General features: G+C 34.6%; 3 protein-coding genes and 1 long non-coding RNA gene across 4 annotated transcripts; 2 read left to right on the forward strand and 2 right to left on the reverse strand.

Moving 5' to 3' along the window:
• Nucleotides 1-1479: 1479 nt before the first annotated feature.
• Nucleotides 1480-5915, reverse strand: LOC112030447 (carbon catabolite repressor protein 4 homolog 2). Its single transcript, XM_065772116.1, has 8 exons — nt 5809-5915; nt 5605-5691; nt 5418-5498; nt 5281-5334; nt 4504-4595; nt 3934-4042; nt 3552-3690; nt 1480-1927 (listed from the first exon to the last, which is right to left on the reverse strand). The coding sequence occupies exons 1-8, from the start codon at nt 5830-5832 to the stop codon at nt 1731-1733; spliced, it is 783 nt and encodes a 260-aa protein (XP_065628188.1). The 5' UTR covers nt 5833-5915; the 3' UTR covers nt 1480-1730.
• A 5850-nt stretch (nt 5916-11765) lies between these two features.
• LOC112030443 (uncharacterized) lies at nt 11766-12621 on the forward strand. The gene is made up of 2 exons (XR_010628501.1): nt 11766-12092; nt 12167-12621. It is a non-coding gene; the product is annotated as an uncharacterized LOC112030443 (long non-coding RNA).
• A 4618-nt stretch (nt 12622-17239) lies between these two features.
• LOC112030442 (synaptonemal complex protein 1) lies at nt 17240-22360 on the reverse strand. Its single transcript, XM_065772092.1, has 10 exons — nt 22304-22360; nt 21504-21611; nt 21317-21427; nt 21146-21232; nt 20324-20413; nt 20111-20218; nt 19884-19970; nt 19680-19742; nt 19152-19252; nt 17240-17577 (listed from the first exon to the last, which is right to left on the reverse strand). The coding sequence occupies exons 1-9, from the start codon at nt 22358-22360 to the stop codon at nt 19154-19156; spliced, it is 810 nt and encodes a 269-aa protein (XP_065628164.1). The 3' UTR covers nt 17240-17577; nt 19152-19153.
• Nucleotides 22361-22452: 92 nt separating this feature from the next.
• On the forward strand, nt 22453-25125 carry LOC136066968 (synaptonemal complex protein 1-like). The gene is given in 8 exon segments (XM_065772093.1): nt 22453-23125; nt 23209-23260; nt 23263-23456; nt 23536-23664; nt 23747-23815; nt 23885-23995; nt 24906-25013; nt 25090-25125. Coding segments are annotated over 8 exon segments (1371 nt in total). The 5' UTR covers nt 22453.
• The last annotated feature ends 252 nt before the right edge of the window (nt 25126-25377 follow it).

The raw sequence follows: 25377 nt of genomic DNA on the forward strand, positions 1-25377 counted from the left end.
ATGTCAAAACTTGTACAAGTGTGCTCAAGCCAAATTACTATAGTATAGCATAAAGGTCTAACTTATGCAATTTTTATCATTCTTTGTATTATGCAGTTAGGTCAGATACACTTTTACAATTCGAGGACCCATAATAGAACATCAAAAGATCCAAGGAAGAGTCTTGAACCAACGAGTCCTGATGATCATATGAGCTTAGACCTCAGGCTGAACCTACCATGCAAGTCACTCAAAAAGAGCCATGTGGAAGACAATTTCACCAAGCATAGTTCAGGTAGTCCTGCACTTGGTTCAGATGATCTATTCATGGAATCTAGCACACCAAAGAAAAAATTGGGAGGGTTAACAAGTAGTTCATCGTGGTTGGCATTTGAAGGGGGTCACCAAGAGATGGTAGCAACTGTGTGCACAAAGTGTCACATGTTGGTCATGCTTTGCAAGTCCCTCCTGCATGCCCTAACTACAAATTCATGCACCCACTAGATCATAGCCCTCCGACCCTATTCAAGAGAAAGTGTACCCTCTTGTTCTAGTTGGAAAACAAAGCCTAGTTTAGCTTAGGATTTGGCATCCACTCCAAACTTATGTTACAACTACGTAGTCTTTAAAAGCAAATTGAAGTATTTTGCTAGGCTTTAGTTTTTCCACCTCTAGGAAAACGAAATGACTGCTCCAAATGAGGAGAGACTGAGAGGGTATAATTAATATAAATAGTGCAACTATACCAAGTGTTTTTATCCTCTTAAATTTGTCTAATGCACATATTAGCTAGGCACCTTGAGACTCTGCTTACAATGATATATGTATATTAGTTGAATTAGTTCTCAAGAATAAGAATATACCCTCAACCTGCCTCAGATTCACATAAATGTTACAAGGACCACATTAAGTGTCATATCACATTTCTTATATAGATACTATATTGTATTCTTATAATATGAAAAGTAGATGATTGAAATTTAGACAGTCGCAGTAATAAATTGTAGTGGATATCGGGATATGCTTCCATTTGTAAGTTGGTGAATAGTGTAGCTTGGCTGCTTTCATTCAGGGAGAGATGAAATTTTAATGGCAAGTCCATGAGTTATAATTATTAATGGGCAAAACTTAGGTACAGTATTTAAGTGTTGTTTCTTAGGATGGATGTGGATTTTTCTCATGAATGGATGTGTTGCCCGAAAATACTGCACCTACCTGAAAAATATAGTTGTGTAAATATTCCATTGCATGGGCATGCAATTTATGGATTAGAATAAATATTGTTACACATACCTTAATGCACACACTTTTACACAAATGAAAAATGTGTGCATTAAGACATGTGTAATAAACACTACTCGATTAGTGTTTATACTGTATTGTAAGGGTATGCTAGAGCCGAGGATATGCACCATTTGGTGTCCCAGGCTGAAATCACTGGTAATTGCATTAGTAAAACTGTCCATTATTTATGTGACTAATACAAATATACAACAAAAAAATGTAAAGTTGTGCTAGAGTTAAGGATGTGTAATACAGTTTACATGGAAGAAGTACAAATTCAGCTCCTATAACAACCATCATGTGAACAACAAAGAATGACAGTATTACATCTAGGAACAGAGTTGCTGGGCATCACTATAACCACTATCATGACACCTATGATTTGAGGCAAAAATGCATGTATTGTACACAAACTACCAGACTCTACTTTCCATCCTAATGTAAATTTCTTATAGAAGTAACCAGTGCTACCTAAGTGCTGCTAAGTGCCATGGGTTTAGAGGAAAAGGTGGTGGGCTCGGTCTCCAGTGGGAAGGTGGCCGTAGTCTGAAGCTTGCCATCAGGGCAATATGGTCTGATGGCCAAGTAGGTGATGGAATACCATTATTACCAATGCTTTCAAGGTCAACAAGCTCCAACAAACTTTCAACAATCAAACTGTTATCTGATGGGAAGCATCATATGGTTAGTAGCAAAATAAGCATGGAACAAAATTAAACATACTTACAAATAGTTCAAATTACAGTAATTAAGAGGCACTTTTCTATTTAGACACCTAAAGAAAGAAGGTACATGAAGGTCGAGGATATCTCCCACAAAGTAAAAGAAAAAATCATTGCAACCATAAAAAAGAAAGAGAATTTAAGCTGAAATAAATTAAGTTTGTCTAGATGCCAAAATATATGATTTCAAGGTCAAGGCCCCTTGGGATGCAGAGTAATCCGTTTGAGAATTGCAGTGAAAAGGATCAAACTAAAACAAATTTGAGAATATTTAGAGGATGTCAGTCTCTCTTTTGCATTTCCAACACTGCAAAAGAGTCAATATCCCAGACATAGGAAAACAGGTGCTTAGTGGCCATTCCTTATATTCAAAACTGAGCAATAAAACATTTGATCGCATGGGAAGATGATCACTTAAGATATTAAAAGCACAGATTCTTCCATGAAGAGAAGTAATCTTCAAAATCACTCAGAAGATAATTAGTTAAATTTATTTTTGATATCGAAACAGGCCCCAATACAGCCACATGATAAGACTCATTTCAATGAATATATACTATAAAAATGGAATGCAATACTTTATTTTGTTTAGCATTCGATGCATCTTAAGCAATAGGTTTGATTGCATAACAATCACATGCAAAGAATATACAAAACATGGTGAAAATGTCACCAAGAAATCTTGACAAGATACTAAAATTATCCATATAGGTAAATTTTTGGCTATAAAAATTTCATTTGGTTCAGGGAAACGACATCTAAACCTATTACATTATAACCACTAAAAGTAACATTAGTATTCAATAGAGAGACAAAACACTACCTTGCACAAATTCAAGCATCATTTGGATTTTATTGGGGTTTGCAATCAATAATAGCCCTTGGGGGCTTTGGTGGAGGCGCTGAAGAATTTCATTTTGTATAGAGTTTCATTTGCAAGTTTTAATCAAATTCAAACCTAGGTGGAGATTTGGTGACATGGCTCGACTTTGGTTATAATTCGGTGGACATTTCCTATTCAAGTTTATCAGGAATTCCACGTAGCCAAGCTTAATAACAGTGTTTCCTATTTCATTTTCTTGTGCGGGTAGTTTAATAAACAGGCATCCTATTTGGTTAAGGACTTTGAGTCCTGTATCTTCACCTAGACTTTGGAGATATTAGATAATATGTAGCTAGCCCTTTGTTTTCTTCCTATGTTGTATCCTTGGTTAATTGAGGGAAAGCTCTTTAGGTGTAGTTGGGGTTTGGCTTTTGTGAGCTTTTTGGTTTCGTCCTATGTCATTCTCTAAGCCATCTTTTAGAAACCTTGCTTCTTGTAATTAGAGAGCACAAATTGCAAATGTGCTTTCACCAGTACAGTACGAGGCTTCCTAAATCCTAATTACTAGAGAAATATAAATGTTCAATGAGAAAGCAGTTGTCATCAATGCAAACCAGATTATATAAAAATATTGATATTCCAATGAGACGAAAATTGTCTTAAATGCAAACCAAATTATTAATAGGCAGGACTCTTAGTAGATACTAAAAATGAAGTAAGGTAACAAATCACATCCAGAATACCTGTGTAGAATATGTAATCTAAGGTGCCGAAGAATTTATTGGTGAAGTTGGTAAATGCAGGCTCACTGGTTTGGCTATTCATCTTCCTCCGATGTTCTTCAACCCCATCTGAATGTAAGAAAGATGAATATGCACTAACCTGGAATAGAAATTTTCATGGATTAATACTTAATCCAGTAATAACAATATACTGACAATAGTATATAGTATTCACAACATGCAGATTATAGCAAAAATAACATTGAAATGGCCAGACTACAAAATACCAACAACCACACCATCCACCAGCATATAAATTTTCAAGAAACAATGAATATCATCCAAACATAGCAAGGGCATTTATAATATCCCAAAAAAATCATAAGTAAAACAATTGCCATACCAGGGACAGTGAATGTTGGAGCTTGAGATACTGAAATATACCCAATGGATCATTTGCCTTCTCAGAAATACAATTAGCTCTGCCCTTGACTACAAAGTTATGAGGATCACTGCAATGTTGAATAAATTAATCAATTTCATCTTCTGTCCATGTCATTGATGTCAATCTAAGTGTATCTGTCTGTGATCTTGACACAACGTATTAGCTTAAGCTTTAGGGACTGAGAGTTTATATATTCTAGGGCTAGCCATGCCCACACCACCCCCCCAAAAAAAAAGAAGAAAAAATGTAGAATATTATTATTAAAAAAAAGGATTCATTTGTTGTCATTTTTACCATTTATTAGAGTCATCAAATGAAGGAAAATCAATGTCCAAGGGTACTAAATCATGATGGGCAAGTCAAAGCAGATAATAATTTCTTGATCATTTAAAACAAAGACCAACAAAGTCTAAAAATAGTATAGGGTGAACACAAATTTTCTTCCATTTAAAAAAAAAATAATGTTGCTCATAAGCAACTTCAAAGTATTTTCAGTTTGAGCCATTTTGCCAGTAACAAAAGACTTACCTTCCAGGACGAGAGTTGAAATCCCCACAAATTATTAGAGGAATTTGTTGTGACTGGGCAATTTTCTCAAGTCCATTCACAAGGTGCACAACCTTATGTCATAAAAGAAGAAACATTCAAATCAATATAGTTTTTCAAATCGAAATATATACAAGGAAGAGATTTACATATTTGTTGTGATTTGGGTTAATGGAAGCATTTTCAAACAAAACAAAAATAAACTCCCATGCAAGATAATAATGTTTAAAATGGTTTGGTTAAGCCAATTGAAATTCACTTTCAAGTTTATGGATTACAACCACACTTAACCAAACCTCACAAACCAAACTCACACACTCACAAAATCACCACTCACAAACCTCACAAGCATAAATAAAACCTCTCACAAATACAAACTAATTCACAAACCTCACACACAAACTCAATTCCGAAACTCCAATAAGTCTCTCACACTAATAAAACAAACAAAATCTGAACACACATACATGGATATCATTCAACCCCAAAAATCTACCAAACTACTATTTAAAGAAACTCACTCATGTTCTTTAAAAATTCTTCTCCTCTCTCCATGTGGGATGACCCTTAACAAAGGCCACCAAACTATCACAACAATGCCTATTTATAAGGCGCCAATTCTACTTCTTGATCAAAATGGAACACCCAATTAATTACTTCTTCAATAATAATGTTTTTTTCCTTTTTTTCCAGACCAATGAAGCCTATACCAATTTAAATTAGGAATTGGAGGCATAATCTAACAATATTAAATGGTACCTGAAACAATGTTACATCTTCATGACCTTTACTCCAATGTGTGTGGATGTTTGCCTGGTGATAAAAGGCTTAAGTGCGTCAGCATTCCCAGAATTAGCAAATAATCAAAGCTGTTGGAGATGAAAAACATACAGTACCACGCATATTCTAGATTGAAAGGCATCCCTGTTACTGCCATTTTGTAGAGACTCTAATACCACAACTAGTGCAACGTTGTCCTGCAAAACCGGCCAAAAAAAAAAGGGTGACAAAAGGAACAGATTATGCAGAAACAAGAGATTTAGGAAGATAGAGCACAGTGAAGACTACATAAGAAATTAACACCTTTGATGTAAGGCGATGGCTGCCTTTGAATTTGATTTTAGGCTCCAAAGCGTTAACCACTGATAATGCCTCTTTATCAAACTCAAGCTACAATAAACAGTTCAGAGTCATTAAGCCCTTTCATAAATAGTTAAATACCATATTTTATTCACACAGATTACAGTTTCTTCACCTCATATTTCATAATTTCTTTGAACAGCTTACCATGATAAAATGTTGCACACCCATGATTTGTTGATTTTTCAGTCTCGCCTAAAAAAAGCTGCAAGATAAATCTAATAATTTGATTTTCCTGATAAACTTAGAGAGATGTGAGGCTAAATGTAATGAAAAATAAGGAATTTTATCATCATTCAATTAGAGTGATCATATAAAAAAAAAACATTAATGAATTTTATATTCTGTGACTTGATCTACGAAACATTTATTATAGATATAGAGGAGATAATGCAAGCATGGATGGGTGTCAAAAATATTGAAACATAAAAAGCCCAGGATGAGTTCCATCTCCAAATATTGCAACCATATAAGTAAATTTTATTTTTCAAATGATAAAAAAGAAAAAAAAGAAAAAAAAAAAAGGTATACTGACATTTAAATATATGTAAGCATAAAATCTTTATGTGGTTTTTATTTTTATTTTTATTTTTATTTTTTTTGGGGGGAAGATAACATATGGATTAAGGTGGGCTCCTCGAATTTTTATATACCCACACTGTCTGATTGTGATTTTAAATTGAGGCTCCATGCTGCAGCTGTAGACTCTTCACTGGGTACTCGTTTGTCACTAGATAATATTGTAGTGACTGATCTTGTGATTAAACCTTCTCATCCTCCTCGAAAAATGATCCGTCTGCGGAACACTTTGAACTACTCGAATCTCAAAGCCCAATCTTCTAATGATGTAGTTTTTAGTGTGCTGACCTATAATATCCTTGCTGATTCGTTGTCAATTAATGCTCTCGGTTACTGCCCAAAATGGGCTTTTTCATGGGAATACCGTCAAGAGAATTTGCTCGAAGAGATCATTAAATATGATGCAGATATACTTTGTCTTCAGGAGGTAAATTTTTTTTTCACCTGTGTATCTGCATATGTTTTCTGGAATATTTAATATGAAAAACGAATCTAGTGTGCCTGGTAGGCTGGTAGCATACTGCCTTTTTTCCTTATATATTGTTCCTTGTTTATGTGCAGGTAGAGTGTGACCATTTTGAAAATTTCTTTGAGCCTGAGCTGAAAAAACTTGGATACTCAGTTATGTACAAACAAAAAACTGGATCCGGGGTATGGTTGAAATCTGACTTGATTACATTCATTCATTTGTGTGTATGTACTAAACATAAATCTGTTGGAAGGTTTAATGATTTATAATCTGAAGAAGGGGTCTATTTGGGTGTTGTTAAAATGATTTATTTGTGGCAACTTTGAAATAGCAACCCAATTAACTGTCTAAATTTGGGAGCATACGTACTTGTATGTGTGCCATCCATGTTTCTAGAACATAAGTAGTTCATTTCACATAAAACCAGTTTTTTCTTGACATCCATATATTAGCTATATGTCAGAGACAAAGAACAAAGGCTAGCTCTGTTTCTTTTTAGTTGATGAGGAAGCTTGTTTATGCACTGATACAAATTGAAGAACTGTAACCATAAGTTGACAATTTGCAGATACAATTCTCATCAATTACATTCGTAACATCAACAAAAATGTGTGCGTATCTATCTATCTATCTATCTATATATATATATACATATATTATTTGTAGAAGAGCTATAAGTAAAGCTTTGAAATTTGGAAAGTTTGACAAAATTTAACTTGTTAGGGCAAGATTGGAGGACAGTTGCCAGGAGAAGTGCTTCTTGACCCCTATTGATTTCTTTGCTTCACATTGTAATTTTGTTGAACAATATCCAGTGTTGTAGCAGCATGATTTTCTTGTCATGATTCGTAGATTGATTGTTACTGATGCTTATAGTTTGTGTTTTCTTCCTGTTGATAAAATTGTTAATTACATGAAAATTTTCAAGGTGACATTTCTTTTTCTTATCAATAGAACTCACCATAAGAAGTCTTACCCCTAATTGATATCAGATATATTTAATGTATATTATTACAGATATTTTCATTAGTAACTTGTTCTTTGTAATGATCTGATCTTAGGTATATTTAACACATGGAAATTGCTATTTGACAAACCTAACTAAACAACAGTTTAACATATCTAACAAGAAATGTTAAACCCCTATCTACCCTATCTTGACCTAACCCAGTCATAAGTTTAGCTACTTTCAGTTAATTATGATCTTGCTTTCATTTATCCAAACTGTGGCTTAACTGTACATGTATGACAATTAATTCTTGGATTTAGAATTATAGAAGCATGAGATTTTTTTATTAAAAAAAAAATTTATAAAGTAATAATTCATTGAAAAGTGCAGAAAGCGGGGAAACCCAGCTATATATGCAAGACAAACACCAGAAATTTTTTATAGAAAATATAAGAATTAGTATGTTCTCTAAAGAATAAGTATGGTGATGCACATTGTAGCATAGTTGCATTTTATGTAAATATCTGGTTTGTTTTCTTTAAATATAAATTTTGAACAGCCTAATTAGCTACCCCACCCCCACCCCCCCCCCCCCNTCTTGTTTATTTGTTTGTCTGTTTTTGTTTTGTTTTGTTTAGTTCCATATTGCCTGTAAGATGGTTCAATCTCTTAGACATTGAGTTCTGTTTGGTAATCGAGAAAACAACCAAAATGAAAAATTGGGCTGTCCCGATTTCTGGTTTTAGGAAAATAATTTGGGCTGACGTGGGTAGACCTTTGATTTCTTTCATGTTTTTTTTTTTTTTTTTTTTTCATGATTCAATGTTGAAATTAAGCAATAAGAAGCATAATGTACAAGAAAAATAGACATTTGTTTTGAAGAACAAAATAACATGGTAGCATAGCCATATAAAGGCTTTGTTGTACGGATATGGTCCTCAAATCAGTTAAATGTGAAAAGAGGGACTTTCTTTATCATCACTCTCTCATTTCTATCTTTAATTTCTGGAATTGAGGTGTAGTGTTTGTTAATGCCAGTATCAATTGGATTTTAGTATGGATGGACAAAAAAAAGAAAAAAAAAAGAAGAAAGAGTAACAAATTCAGTGTTGAGTTTCATTGACTGCAACCAATCATTGCTTCATTTTTCAGTGTTAAATAACATTCTTTTCATCGCACCAAAAGGTTCCATTGAAGGTAGTGCTTTTTTGTGTGTTTTCAAACGCATGTAAAAAAAAAAAAAAAAAAAAAACATGAAAGAAATCAAAGGTCTACCCACGTCAGCCCAAATTATTTTCCTAAAACCAGAAATCGGGACAGCCCAATTTTTCATTTTGGTTGTTTTCTCGATTACCAAACAGAACTCAATGTCTAAGAGATTGAACCATCTTACAGGCAATATGGAACTAAACAAAACAAAACAAAAACAGACAAACAAACAAACAAGAAAACCAAAACAAACAAAAAGTGTTGATGGCCCATTTGGTTTCAAGAATCCACTCAAGTCTGTCTAATACCGCTTACTAGTCTTTCAATATATCACTTCCTTTTTCTTTTTCTTGTTTTTGTCTCCGCAACCAAACAGAGAGTTACGCATACAGGAACATGTAAATTATATAAGCACATGGTTTTTAATGAAACAAAGGAGTAAAAGATTGAAAGAAGAAGATAAAAGTGGAAAAAGAGAAGAGGAGGAACCAGGTGTAAACGAAAGAATGTGGTGGTGGTGGAGAGCCAATTGTATGATATGAACTGACAAGTTTGGTCTCGGTGATAGAGATTTTGGAGCCAATGACGGGTTGGTTGGTCGACAATGTCACTGACACTTCCCATTGCAAAGTGTTGGAGTCTTGGTCCTTTTCGAGAGCCATTTTTTTTCTTTTCTTTTTTTTGAGCGCCAAAGAATTCAAGCTAACTAACAAGCTTTGTTAGTAATTACTACTACTTTGGCAAAAGAATGAGTGGGAGAGGGAGGATTGGATGGTTTCTTGGAAAGTAAGAAAAGCAGAGGAGCTTTTGGGTTTGGTGGGTTTGTGTTAAAAAGGCGTTTTGTTTTGAGAGAGTTTGGAAGAGGGAAAGGCTTTTTGTTTTTGCGAAGTGTATGAACTAACTATGAAGTAGAATTCAGTGGTGTCTATAATTATATACCCTTGGGGATTGGTTGTTATCTCGGACTCGTTTTTATTCTGCAAAGTGGTGGTGGTGGCAAAAATATCAAATTCACCAGAAACCAGCATTATTTTGCGTTGGCGGGCCTTTTCGATCCAAATTGGACTTTGACCATAGATATAATGAAATTTAATAAATATTTCTAACTTTTTATCAATACATATAAAATAAATATATTAGTTAAATATACATTTCTATTTTTTTTTAAACATTAAATCTTAAAAGAATTGTAAACACTACCAACTCAATAAATTTACATGAAAATAGGGGGACTAAATCACACCCAAACCTACTTAATGGGCCCGAGACACCCTGTTGAGGACTATTATATTTTCGAGGAGCAATAGGTGGTTGGAGCGGCCCATCTGAAGCAGGAAGCCCAGAAGTAAAGGGGGAGTACCGTCCGAAGAGGTCACTACTGGTCCAAAAACGTCTTACTCCTCGGCCACAAATAGCCTTGATCAAACAAACGTGTGGAAGGTCCGAATAATCTTCCTAACAATCCCAATGATAATGATAAGTTCTGCGTGGATCCGGAGATGATCAGAACTAAAAAATATCTAAAGGAAAAGCTGCTACCACCGTATTTAATGCACTGCAACAGCTTTTCTGGCCGCATTTATGTGGAGAAGACCCCTGAACAGTGTAACCTCGGCTACCGCTACTCACAAAGAACTAAAGTAGACACATGACGTGACATGCATTTGAGTAGATATGCAGATGAAGAACAGGTGGACGATGGAGATGATAGGAGAGGATGCTATATAAAGAAGAAGGGTCCCTGATAATAAGGGACGGAGGGGAGAGAAAAAAGAAAGAAATAAAAGTTTTACTGTAACTCTGAATGTTGCAATCACTGTTCACTTAATAAAACATCTCTTCAGACATTCATTCATGGAGTTGTTCAGGCATTATTTCATATTATCATCACTGCAATTAACCTAGCCAACCATTGTTTACTTCATAACCAGCCTAGCTCTTTCGCCCACTTTCTACAAATTTATTGTCCTGGGTTCGCTGGGCCTTTAACCCATATTTTTTGGGCTTGGGCTACACAAACAGACCCTACAATTTGCATGAAAATATTTTGACTAAATCACACTTAAACCTTTTTTTTTTTCATTTTAATTCTTTAAGTTTAAGATTTTTCATTTTGATCCATTAAATTTTATTTTGTTTTAAAAAAATTGTCATTCATCTTCTCTGCAATTGATTTGACCGTTAAATGCCTACAAAACATTTTGTTTGTTTTGGTTTTTCTCTCTCTTAACAATCAAATTAGTTGAAAACATGAACAAAATGATCTTTAAAGAAAAAAAAAAAACAAAATCAAATTGAGTGAACTAAAATGTGAAAAAGAAAAAGAAAAAAACCTTAAAAAATAAAATAAAAATAACTCAAAATTTTAAGCTTCAAAAATATAATTTTTTTAATTAAAAAACTCACAAATCATGTTATAATATTATATCTCATATTATTATTATTATTATTATTATTTTATTTAATAACATCAATCAAAGCTTCAAAAATATAATTTTTTTAATTAAAAAACTCACAAATCATGTTATAATATTATATCTCATATTATTATTATTATTATTATTATTTTATTTAATAACATCAATCATGAAACCAACTAAGAATATGTATATGTATTAGTGTATGTACATCATTAAATGGAATTTAGTTAATTTAATTAGTAAAATTTATTATCATCAAATAAGAGATTTAAAGTTTGAACCTTACATACACTATAAAAATCAATTAATATATTAGTTTATAACACAAAAAAATCAATGATAGTAGGGAAAGAAAACACCGATATATTAGAAATCTATCTTGACTACAAAAAATAAAATAAAATAAAATTAACCATGTCATGGATCAATCAAGAAGATGGTCCAAACTCCAAAGATCCTATCACATAAACACGCGCCTTTTTGGGCCTTGCCAATATCAATCAGCCTCTTCGACTAAAACTATAACTATAACCGCCTATGAAAGAGTTCAAAAGCCACACTTTTCCCTCGCTCGCTTTACCGAATCAGAGATCATAAAATTCAAAAACAAACTGAGATAGGGAGAGAGAGAGAGAGAGAGAGAGAGAAAGAGAGGAGAATGGAGGAGGGATCACCAGAGAAGGCAGAGATAGAAAAGAAAGAGGAAGCTCTGAAATCAAAAGTCGCAATTCGATGTGCCAAAGCCGCATTCCTACTTTCTTCGCTCAGATCGCTCCCAAATTCCACCGCCGACCACCACCACCAGGTCAACAATCTCTCCCTCTCTCTCTCTCTCTCTCTCAATTCGAGAATGTTCTAAACTTCAATCGTGACTGACAGGAAAAGAAGATGCTGGAGGTAAAGGTAGAATTGGCGAGGGAGCGGCACAAGAACAAGAGGATCAAGCAATTTGCTCTAATCGAGCTGGTTCTTGAGCTCGCTTTGGTTCTCTCTCTTTCCACTTTCTTCTTCATGCTCTTTCTCAATCTGATCGAGCTGTGATCGCCATCTGTGCGGCTCCTTGAGCTCAGGTTTGAAAATCTAAGTCGTCCTTTCGCTGTAAACAATCACCTACTACTATTCCATCTACTACTACTACATTTAGGTCAATTCGCAATCCTAGAAATTTGATTTTCCAAGAGAGGGAGAAACTGTGTCGCATTGAGTCAATTTCAATGGAAGGAGTATGAAATTTGAATCGTGCTTTGTTTCGCTTCTCATTGTGCTTATACTATAGAATTGTTCAGACATATATTCATATATTCTATCAATTTGATTCGCTAGATTAGCCATTATATCTGTTTCTTATCTTGATCCACTTTCTAAAGTTTGTTAGAGATGCTTTACGGTATATATTAATTTTGTTGCTTGTGATTGGAAGTCTTCATTGGCCTCTAAGAATCACAAGTTATCAGAGCTCATATCAAATTTCAGTATCTATATTATAATATATTAAAGGAGGTTTTGGACTTTTTCACAGATTTGGAGTGTTCAAACTCTGTGTCTTACATTAATTATATTTTTCCTTAATTACTCTTACTTCTAAGATTTTTTTTTTCTCCATAAATCTCTCAATTTCTCCTTTATTTTCCACTCATGACCACCTTGATCCCCTTTTTTTATTTATAGTTTTTATATTTTCTTCACAAATCCATCAATGATCAATCTGTTCTTTAATTTTTACTCTCAACAATTTTGACCTTTGGTTTATATTTCTTTTTTCCCTCCCTTATTTAGTTGCTTCTTCATTTTTTCTGAACAAATCCATCAATTGCTTCTTTATTTTCCTTGCACGCATGGTTGTGACTTGTGAGTTCCTTTTGGATTCTCCTGCTTAGTTTGGTCGTTAGAAATGGGAAATGGATCCAATCATATACTAATTGAAAAAGGAATAAAAATGTTATAGCAAAATATTTCCCAAAAATGTATATATTTATAAACACATTAAAAAAGTAATTGAAACTTCTTCGTGCACCAAACGGGTCAATGACTAGATTTATTAATAACTAAAAGAGGTCAAAAGCTGCAAAGAAGTCAAGCAGCTCTAAGCCTTTAACCATAGCTGTGGCAAGGTGATACACCTTATCTATTCAATTCCATTTTTGAAATCATTACTTACTTCCCAAACATGCTTATGTAGACCTTGTATAGTGATCTTGTTTCTTCTTACTAGTACGTAAGGGGCATCTAATGCGGCGATTGAGTTGTTTGTACTTTCCATCCCTAAGCCATTCATAAATCATATGACATATATGGCTTGCCTTTACATTCATTTACCTCTAATTCAGTAATATCTAACTCTTCTTAACAGGTCACAATCATCATCTGTCTTACTTGCATGTGCATAATCCTGATCAGAGTAAATAAACTGTCCCTTTGGAGGGGGGGCATTTTCTTTGTCAGAGTTTTATATTATAAAGGAATGCATTGATTTGCATGATAACACTTTTTTTTCCTTGTTTTCCAAGCTGAAGATTAATTTATCTTCTCTAGGTCTTAGAGCACTTGCAGCAGTGGAGCCATATTGCTATATTGCTAAAATTTAGCTACACAAACACAAAACTCACGCTGCAGCAGTGGTGGCAAATCTAAATATTTTAGATGTTCAGCTACAGTACACATCTATATATAGATGTGTACTGTAGCTGAAGCAAAAAAAAAAAATTAAAAAAAAAAAACACCCTAGTGGCTATGCGGGGTGAAATAGTTCATCTGTAGGGCAATGTAGCAACATAGCATTTTATAAATTACCAATTCACTACAAGTAGAAAGTACAAGCAAGGATATCTAACAATGATATGCTCATTGCGCTGAAGATCCATTTGTTCAAAAGATATCTTTTTATAAGAAAGGAGAGTTTAGAATGGTGAGCTTGCTTAAAGAATGTCAAACGGACATGACAAGATTCCTTAGAATTTCAAACAAACATCCACATGATCCAAAAATACAACTGTAGAGCTACAGGAACCCCCCCCCCCCCCCCAATTCTAGTGCAATATTCAAACAAAGTTCACAGTTTCAAAAGTCCTACGGTTTCTCTCTTTCTCTCTCCAAATGGTCCAGATTATATAATGAGGAGTTGCCTGCCAGACAACATGGTTTCGATGACAACCAAATGCTCCTCTCCTGTAAACAAGTTTATCACACGCCTTGGGATCACCCATATTACTCCAAAAACTGTAAATGCAAAGGAACGACCCTTGAGACGTAGGACAATGAAGACGCAAATGATGTATTTTCACAACTATACTTGCACATTATACATCCATTACCATCTTCCTCTTAATAAGATTATCCAAGGTTAGTATGGAATCCAAGGCTGCTTTCTACAAAAGAAAGCCTCCTTATACTTATGAGGTACCTTGCTACGCCCACACACCTTTCCAGGGGAACATACATGTAAGCACATTTTACTGATACTCGTAATAGGATCATATGCTAAACTGTCCTTTCCCAATAGAGTCCAAAATAAGTTGAATCAGATCCGTTAATTCATTTGCCTCTTTTAGCTTACCAATCATGAAAGTCCTTGATGGATCTTAGGTTCTAGCACAAGTTTCTATTATTCCTTCCAAAAGTAACAAGAAAGTGTACTTAAGCATCCTTCTCCACAGCAATAAAACATAAATCCAGGAACAAATCCTTTAATGAACGATCGACAACAAACTTCATGCCAAAACCTGATTCTCTTACCATTCCCTACCCAAAAAAGACAAGTAAACATAGAATCTGTCCCAACTGGCTTGAATTTCTTTCCACAAGCTACATCCATGAGGTCTTCTTAATACAAATGTAGTTTTGTTTTCCCAATTTTCCCCATATTTTTCCATAATAACTCTGCATCAAATTTGCTCTAGATCTCCATAACACTAACCCTACATAGTGTGGTTAAAAGCCGTGACTTTCCAAAACCTTAACCCCGTATACTTTATAGGATAGCACTCTTTATCCCTTCTCACTAAATTAAACTCTCCATCTTCCCTCCCACTCCCCTCTGAAAGGAAATTATGTACGATTCTCTAAATCATGTTAGTCATGATGAGAAGGAATGGTAAAAAGAGACAAGAAATAAGTAGGTAAGATGACCACCTTTGCACATATACAACTTCTTCCACCCACCAATATTTCTTTAGTTTANATAGTGTCATCTGCAAATAAGTTATGCAAGATACTCATTTCTTCAGTGGAGCCTCTATTCACTCTGAACCCATTCACCATCCAACCCTCTAATGTCCACATCAGCATAGCATTAATTAACTCTATTACTAGAATTAATAGTAAAGGCAATAGTGGGTTCCTTGCCTTAACCCTCTCAAGCTACCAAAGAAACCTGGCATAGAATCATTAACTATCATCAAACAACACAGTTGAAACACAACTTATATATATATATATATATATATTTTTTAAAGAAAATATGTCTTCCTAGTACTAATACATTTTGATACTTATGATACGAACTTCTCCATGACTGTCTTAAGTTTGTTAGCAGCACTTTGGCTAGGATCTTATACAAACTACCCACCAGACTAATGGGCCAAAAATCCCTTAAACTTTGTGTTCTAGGTTTTTCCTATGTCAGTATATATGGCACTATTGATGAACAATTTCCTCTTATCAATCTTAATATGACCTACCTTACTCTTCCCAAGTTCCCAAGTAATCCTTAGAGCATTCGCAGCAGTGGAGCTAAAAATTTAGCTTTTTAGCTCCACTAAAAGTTACTTTATCTATTATACCTACACACCTGCTGCAGTGTATCTATTTTAACTATCAACACAATATAATAATATAAACATCATAATAAAATAATATACTCTTACAATAAAATAATATATCTCAAACCCAAAAAACCTCCCAGTACCGACCACAACCTCCTCTACAATCAGCCACAGCCACCACTTCCACCACCACCACCACCACCACCACCACCACCACCACCACCAATACAGACACAACCAAACCACAAACAAAATAAATCCCCAAACAACCATCATAGTCATCAATCCACCACCACAGCCACCAAGCCCACAGGAAAAAAAAAAAAAATCAAACACCGTACCACCAAACCATAGCCACAACAACCACCATCGCCACCACCACAGCCATCAAACCCACGGAAGAAAAAAAAAAATCAAACATCATTCCACCACCACAGCCATTAAACCCATAGAAGAAAAAAAAAATCAAACATCATCCCACAACTACAGCCATCAAACCCATAGAAGAAAAAAAAAAATCAAACATCATTCCCGGTGGATCGACGGCATGGATTGATGTGGATCGATGTGGATCGACGGCGTGGGTCTGGCGGTGAGGATCGACGGCGTGGGTCTGGCAGCGAGGATCGACGGCGTGGGTCTGGGTCTGGCGGCGAGGATCGACGGTGGTGTGAGTCTGGGTCTGGCGGCGAGGATCGACGGTGGCGTGAGATGAGATGAGATGAGATGATGCGATCGCGGCGTGAGGCTGCATGAGGCGATCGGCGGCGTGAGATGAGATGAGGGATCGGCGGCGGGAGGCGATCGGCGATGAGAGAGTGACTGAGAGAGACAGATGAGAGAGTTTTGAGAGAGAGATGAAAGAGTGACTGAGAGAGATGAGAGATGAGAGAGATTTGTTATTATTTTATTTAACCGGCTGAATAAAAAATTTTTTTTAAATTAAAAAAAAAATCCCTTTTTACTTCTTAATCACACGTATGTAATGAAATCTCAAGCTGCTAGACCCCATCCTACCGTACAAACCCTTCACTATTATGTTATCCTGGCTTTGGCTACCAAACTTCTAGCCAAATTTTGGGGTTTGGGTGAAAAAGTGTAAAGCTCCCAGCAACCAAGAACAAAAACGTGAAGCAGTATTAATTAGTGTATAGATTGAAGATAGTTTGATGAGCCTTTTATGAAAATATCATCGGGGGAAGATACGCCCATATATTGATGGCTAACCAAATCATACAAATATGGAATACTAATTGCAGTCTTAAGTACATTCCACTTTTTTTACGAAATTTTGTAATGTCATTCTTCAAAAATCAAAGCATTCATTTACAAAAGATGAAGTGTTTAATGTCCATCAGTGACAAAGTGATCAAATCAGAACCAGCAAAGTGAAACTGCAGGCGTCCTTTCTATTTACAGTGTTAAGGGAAGAACCAGCATCGACCGCAAATCCCTTCTGCAGGCCAACACAATGCCATTCTGCTATCAATGAAGCAGTTCAAAAGAATCCCAAAAGGAATTCTTTCTGACCTGGAAGAGAAAAAGAAGACAGTTCTAATGCTTCAATCTTATCCACATGGCAATCCTTAAGTATTCTATAATTATTTGCAGCAAGGTAAAAATTCAATCAAAGAGATATAACCAAAGTGAGAATTATCTGGGTATGGCCAAACCAAGATCATATCAAACAAAATAATTATAAGCAATCCAGACTATCCAAGAAACAGAGGCAATATGGTCTAGATATGATTTATCAGTGTCATGCAGGTTATCCCATAAACTTCTTAAAAGTAATCCAATTTTTCATCATAATTATAAGAAAGGCTGTTTGAGCTATATGTGTTGAAACATTTGAAAGGAAAAAGCTAATATACCAAAGTCCAAACATGATTCTCTTCATTGGAGTGATCGTTGTCATATGCCTAAATGCAGTGCTGAAACCTTTGAAAGAAAGAGGGTTCAATAACAAAATCCAAACAGGATTATCTTCATTGGAGTGTCATCATCAAAAAAGGAGTGAAAAGGACACTAGGATTTGTTAAATAATCTTATTTATGAGAATGAAGAGATTCCACACTCATATTGGCTTAAGTGGTGACATTCCACCAAATTGTCAAAATTCTGAAATCCTGAAGCTGATAATATACAATTTATTCTTATTTCTAGAAAATTTTCTCACCTTCTACCAATTCTACCCAAAATGATTTTTGAGAAATATATAATCCATCAAAAACATCAGTAGTGCAAAAGGATGACAGGGCCTGTGACTTAAAGCAAGAGATCTTTCGTTTGAGAGAAAAAAAGGGACACCTATGTGCAGTGTCAGAGCATTGACTAACCAAGCCATGCCAGATCTAATTTAGTAAAACATGATACATGCAGCGTCAGGGCCCTCATTAAGCCTGCCTTAAAAATTTAATTAGGGGACTGGATTTGCTCTTTCTCCAGTCACTAACTGCTCCCAAAGCACTAAGCTCTAGCTAATAGGCTAGGCTCCCAGCCATCACCTTCAGCTGCTAACAGTTTCAAAAAAATGCTTCATCTTCCCTTGGTGGGAAGTAATTTCAACTGAGCCATAATGCAAGTGATGACAGAATCATGGAGATCTATCTTATTATGTCTTCTCATAGGAACAGGCAATGGAACACAAATACATAAGCACTCAATAAAACACTGCCAATATGTATCAGACTATTGACTAAGGTAAAAGAGGTTTAAGGAGTTGATTGCATAACCACATTAACTAGTGCCTGCAGAACTCTTATGGACTGCGTTCCTGGTGGAATTCGAATAGATTATGAATCTCTAGAATTTAGTTGCCTTAGCATGGCTTGGATGCAGAAAAATTAAATGTTATGATAAGAAAACATCTGGTTTGTTATAAAGATCAATGGCTAAAGGAAGTTCAAAGGCTAATTGTTTTCATTATGATTAAGAATGAGGAAGTAGCACCCAAAAGTGTTCACCATCATATTACTTTCTTTTTTTATATATATAAGTAATGGAAAATAAATTGTATTACTTATTGAAAAAGAACGAGGGAGTCACAGCATTTTTTAAAAACAAAAATAAAAATAATCATTAGAAGGAATAATTGCAAATACCTCTAATCAAATGCATAGGGATCATCTGCATAGGGATTTAGAGACCCTTCTGAAAACAAATCACCTATGTTTGAAGGACGTGGATGACCTCCTTTGACTCCCTGCATAAGCAATTGACACGTAAGAACTTCAAACATGCAGAACTGAAGTACATACAATGGCACAGTATTTAAAAAATAAAGCATATTCTTGAAATGGTTTACTACCATCACATTTACTATATAGAAAGTGCTTGGAATACTCTCAAAAGCCATTCAAAAGAAATAAACCACTCAAGAATGAAAAATTGCAAACCTAATAGGGTGACCTAAGGCTCCCTTTCCAATGTCATTGGTAAGAAACTTAAGTAATGAAAAATGAATATGAGGAAGAAAATCTGGAAAAAAAAAATATTATTTTCTTTATAATCTACTGGTCTTGCTCTACCAAAAAATCAGTTTTCAAGCAGAAACAGTAAAATAAAATAAGTGCAAAACATATTTTGAAAGATGAGAAAGTTCAGAAATAATTAATTTAGATTCTAGCTACCTTGACAAAACTTCTGGGGGTATTCGCTTTTGGCGTATTCATCTTTTTATGTTTTTTTGGGTCCTGGCATAACAGAACAAGGAAATTCAGCGTGAGGAAACTTATTTAAAAGGAATATGCAAGGCTAGAAGCCAATCTGTTTAATGCATTCTGTTAAAAAATATTCTTAGGCTTAATGGTGCTGCCAGATGGGCCAGTACATACCTCGAACATGACAGTACTTCTTGTTTTCCGTCGTTTTGTAATTGTTCTGCCATTAGAAGTTTCAACTTCATACTCATGGTGAGTTACCTGCCATCCGTGAAGTATATATTTAGAGGTTAGAATAGGCCGGAGTCCAACTAAAATATATTATAAATCTATATTAACATCTTGAACCATCAAATATTTATTATCTGTCTTCAGACAACTCAAATTTCTCTGTAAATAACCTTCTTATGATGCTTAGGAATACTCATTACACTTCCTGTGTTTACGTTCTCTACTTTCTTCAGCAACTTTGACACCGGTGTTTGTGTTGCTCCCAAGAGAGGAGATTCCTTATACACAAAATAAAAGACAGACAAAAAGTGACTGTCATATCTCCACTAAAGCATAACTTATTGTGAAAGCAGGCACAATGATCTGCCATTTCTTTGTGTCACCTTCTCTTTGCCCTCTGGTCTTTCCAGAGCATGCTGACTTCTTTTGCTGCCTCCAGAATTTCTCATCTTGATTGATGAAATAGAGTGCTCCTATCAAATTGATCATGTTGAAAATGGTGTGTTACCACACATTGCATATTCATTGTGATAAATTGTGACATTAAAAATTTTACACTCCAAACCTACACAAAGCAAACTCTTTACAATATGTTCTGCCACCAGCCATACAGAATATTAGAGTTATGTTAACTAGATATTCCACTATTTGCAATTAGTTATAATACAAATCGCAATCTGTACACTCTTACCTCCCTTAAAAAAAGAATATCTAAGAACTGAAATAAACTCGTGGTAACATATTTGCAAAGATGATATAGCCATTTGCATAAAATTTATGGCTCAAATGTTGCAGTAATTGCAGGACTTTCCAGCTCCTCTTGGTGCAACGTAAGACAATCCTTGGAAGTAGTAATAAGAAAAATAATTTCCAGAAATTGTTGTAAAAGTATGTATTACAAAATTCTGTATCACATAAAATGAAAATAAAAAAACAATTTTGTTTTTTAAATGAAGCTTTTCTGAGTGCAGAATGTAAAGGCAGAAATTGAAATTTTTAATAAACTTTTAAGCATGTATAACTTTATTATTTACCTCCTATGTGTCTTTACTTTAAATGATAAACTAGTGACTGTAACTATCTAAAAGCCACTAACAGATGTGATAAAGATAGTCAAATTAACTTACCTTACAAAAGATTAGTATTTTTTAATCAAAATAAATCTGCAAACATGAGTATGGAATCTATTGATCATAGAAGCTAACCTTTTTTGAGTTCACCTCTTGGTCCTCTTTTGGCTTGTCACTCATCACTTTCCACTGCAATTGCAATAAAGCCCTCTGCCTGTCTTCCTGTAATATAATATATGAAAAACTTAAAATAAGGTGAACTGGTGGAGGTAATGCAATCAGATTAGCACTTCTGGAAATATATACTTTGGACTTCTGAAGATCCAACTCCTCTTGCAGCTTTCTGCACTCATCTTCATGCTCACATCTCAAAGCCCTCATCTGAGCTTCATGTTCATTCCTGAGCGACACTGTTTTCTGCACAAAACTCACATAGTATTAGCCATTGAAGCAAATTTGGGTGCTAAAGGTCAATAACTTGAAGCTAATGTACCTCTCTCAATTCATTTTCAGCTTCAAGTTCGGCACGTTTTAGCTCTTCAGTGTGGTCAGCTTTAAGTGCCAGTTCCTTTCTGTCATGTTCCTGTTGAATAAGACTCACCTACAATGAACACAACCTAAGTCAATGTATTAATGAAGATTTTAAATTATATGTGTAGGCTTCTTCTGACATGTTTTAATGTTTAATTAAAAGAAGAATAGAAAAAAGAGAATTTACCAAACTGATTGGTACATAAGCTATTCTTATATGTTCATTAGCAGAAAGATAAAGATAGGCTTTGTTCTACAGTATTGTTTCCCCTATATATAACTTTTTTCGGAGTCCTCCTAAAGCTTCTCATTTTAATGGACTGAGAACTAATCAAATTCCTCCCTAATTGATTATGTTTGCAAATATATAAATTTGTGATATTCCTACGCCTGAATATAAGGCAAACCTTTAGCAATGCTTGAGGCCATAAGGGGATCATACCCCTGTGTTATTATCAATGTTTGACCATGGTTCAAGTTTCTTTAAGACTCTTCTCATCAATATCCTCTGACTTATAGTTAGGAGCATAGTTGCTCAATAATTTTCTACCATTTACTCTAAGATGCTTAGCTTTGTCCAAAACTTCCCAGTCATGTGAAATGAAATGCTAATTTGCTTGAATCTTTGACAATTTCTATCATTCATACGTAACCTCAGTAGTTCTTTCTTTATGGAGCTGAGAAACATATTGTCTCCTTGAGAGGGTCTTCATATCTTTGCTTCCAGCTGAACAATGAAATACCTTGTCATTAAAGGCATACCTGTGAGGTTTTTGTCTCATGTTGAGCCAACCAAATCATGATTGCACCTTTGATCATTTTGATTGGATTTTGACGATATTTCAACTTCTATTTGTAATCAATGGATTGCTTTATAAATAAGTTCTTTCATGATTTTTTTCATCAGACACGATGATTGAGAAGTTTGAGGCAACTGTAGCTGCCAATAGACTGGCGACAGAGAGTTTGAACTCTAAATTGGAAGAGGTGCACCTTGAGTTGAAACTGAAAGAAGATGAAATTAAACAATTAATAATCACTCAGCAGAACTTGGAGAAAGAAAAGAGTGATTTCCAATTGTGCAGTGAAGACTTAGCTAAAAAATTAGATATTTCATTCAAGGAGATAAGAAACCTCGAAGGTTTGGTCCATGAGTTTGCTGCACGGTTGGTTGAATTGGACAAACAAAGCTTAACTTTTTCAGACAAGTTTGATCATCTGAACTCTCTTTATGACTCTTGCCTTAAGCTGGTCCAGCAGGAGAAAGACCTTGCTGCAACACATGCCAAAAAAAAATATGATCAACTTCATGATAAGTTCTTATGCATGACATCAGAAAAAGATGCATTGCAACTAGTAAATCAGGAATTAAACAATAAGCTCATCGAACTTCAGAAAGTCCAAGAGTCTGTTATGAAACATCTTTCAGAGGAGTGCCGTTTAGCAGGGGAGAGAATTCAAAAATTGGAATCTGAAGCAGAAACTCTGGTCTCAAAGAAGATTGAAACAGAAATGTTGGTGTCCAAATTAGAGGAGAGAATTGATACTCTGTCAGAAAGTTCAAGAACATCTGAAAATAAAATGGTCTGTAAGTTTTGTTTACTCATTTATGCCACATTTTAGAATGCTTTAGTGCTTTACTGAGCTTGTTTCATGATATATTGCAGCAAGATTTATTGCTGAAAATTTCAGCATTAGAAAGTGAGAATAAAGATAATTCAGGAAATTACAGTCAGAGATACAGAAAAAAGCAGAAGAAATAGATATTTTGCAAAAGGATAGTGAGAAACATAAGCAGCATGTAGATTTGCAAGAGAAACAAATCAGTCAGCTGCATGATCTCTTAAAGGAAAAGGAACAGTTTATTTTGCAATGTGAGGAGCAAGAGAAGAAGCTGGAAGATCAAGTGAAAGAGGTTTTAAAAGCAGTTTTATTTTTAAAATAAATAGAGTTATGAGAACTCTTGAATATTAAGATCCTGTTTGTTATTGCAGAATCAGGTATTGTTGATTGCTGCTGAAAGTAAACTTGCAGAGGCTAAAAAGCAATATGATCAGATGCTAGAGAGTAAACAATTGGAGTTGTCAAGGCATTTGAAAGAGATTTCTCAGAGAAATGATCAGGTTTTGTTTTAAGCCCTTTAGCACATGCAAATATGAGTTTATGCAAGTACCTTTACACTGATACTCAGCTGAAAATGATTAGGCAATCAATGACATAAGGAGGAAGTATGACGTGGAGAAGCTGGAAATTGTAAATATGGAAAAAGAAAAGGTTTGCTCCTTAGCATCATTTGTTGCAATAGCTTTGTGAATCATGATTCTCATCCGTTTGAACCTTCAGGCAGACAAAGTTGTTGCAGAAATGGAAAGAAAATGTGACCAAAAAATCACAGAGAGCAAAGAAGAATCAAGGCAATACTTGATGCATGTTCAGGAGGAACATGCTGCTCTGGTATGCATCAGAAAAATTGTCTTTGATCATTCTGCTTCTGCATATGCTGCATCAATAACATTGGATTTGCTATCTTATGTGATTATTGTTGTAATTTATTACTTGAATTTATTCATCTCAAATATCTTATATTTTCTCATGCAATCCCTGATATTATTAATATTTTTGTATGTTGGGGAGTAATTCTTCCTTACTAAAAAACTTCACAGCCTACCTGTAAGATACAGGATTTCTAGTTGGTATCATCTAACCTTTTAATTGAGTTAATTAATATTTTTCATATCAAATTTTAATTGAGTTTATAAGTTGTATTCTTTATGGATTGTCAGCCAACCTATTAGATAAGTTTATATGCAATTTACTAGTGAACATAAAATTCAATTAATAAAAATTTCCTGAGCTAAGCCTTGGCCAAACCTTGGAAATCATAGTGCCATAATGCCTTTCAAATCCTCTTAGTCATTATCCTGCTGCAATACTTCTTGATAAGAAGTACACCCATGTTGTGGCAATTCCACCCAGAAGGTAATGAGCTACTCCTACTGCATATCCTTGGACAATGCTCAAGGCTCTAGGCTGAATAGCAGGAGCAACTTTTGATTTATTATTCTCAGTTAAAAATGCATCCTTATCTCTGAATTGTAGTTTTCTTTCTCTCTTTTTTTTTTTTTTTTTTGGTTGGGGGTTGGGTGGGCAAGTACTAACTTCTGAGGGACAAGTGTGCAATCTTCTTACTACATCTGCTATATGACTTATCCAAAAAAAAAAAAAAAAAATCCTGCTATATGCATTGATGTTTATTCTGAGTTTATTTTTTTAATGAATGTTTATTCCAAGTTTTGCAGAAGAAGCCTACACATATAATTTAAAATCTTCATTAATACATTGACTTAGGTTGTGTTCATTGTAGGTGAGTCTTATTCAACAGGAACATGACAGAAAGGAACTGGCACTTAAAGCTGACCACACTGAAGAGCTAAAACGTGCCGAACTTGAAGCTGAAAATGAATTGAGAGAGGTACATTAGCTTCAAGTTATTGACCTTTAGCACCCAAATTTGCTTCAATGGCTAATACTATGTGAGTTTTGTGCAGAAAACAGTGTCGCTCAGGAATGAACNTACTAAATAATAACCTGTGAATAATGAATTTTTCTTATATTTGAATTTTTAGCTGTTAAATCTTACCTTTATAAAATTTCAATGTTTGTGTGAGATCCAAAAATTTGAACTAAACGTTAACATCAAGAAAAAAAGGGGGGTTATTTGACTTATTTCAATTTGTCTTGGTCTAGTAATTAACTAGTTATATTATTTTATCTATTCACTTATTTAAAATCATTTGGTAAAAAAAAAAAAAAAAAACTATTTTTAACAATAGAAT

The sequence above is a fragment of the Quercus suber genome, unplaced genomic scaffold (genome assembly GCF_002906115.3).
Source record: "Quercus suber isolate HL8 unplaced genomic scaffold, Cork oak 2.0 scaffold_53, whole genome shotgun sequence".
NCBI lineage: Eukaryota > Viridiplantae > Streptophyta > Magnoliopsida > Fagales > Fagaceae > Quercus > Quercus suber.

Bases quoted from the DNA above. Each gene is read 5' to 3' on its own strand.
- LOC112030447 (XM_065772116.1), bottom strand. From the start codon at position 5,832: ATGGGTGTGCAACATTTTATCATG. The intron at 5,499-5,604 runs GTGTTAATTTCT...CCGGTTTTGCAG, and splicing joins GCCATCGCCTTACATCAAAG to GACAACGTTGCACTAGTTGT. The intron at 1,928-3,551 runs GTATTCTGGATG...GCTTCCCATCAG, and splicing joins AGATTACATATTCTACACAG to ATAACAGTTTGATTGTTGAA.
- LOC112030442 (XM_065772092.1), bottom strand. From the start codon at position 22,360: ATGATCAAAGGTGCAATCATGATTTGGTTGGCTCAACATGAGACAAAA. The intron at 21,428-21,503 runs GTACATTAGCTT...AGTTTTGTGCAG, and splicing joins CTGAAAATGAATTGAGAGAG to AAAACAGTGTCGCTCAGGAA. The intron at 19,743-19,883 runs GTATGTACTGGC...CTGTTATGCCAG, and splicing joins GAAGTACTGTCATGTTCGAG to GACCCAAAAAAACATAAAAA.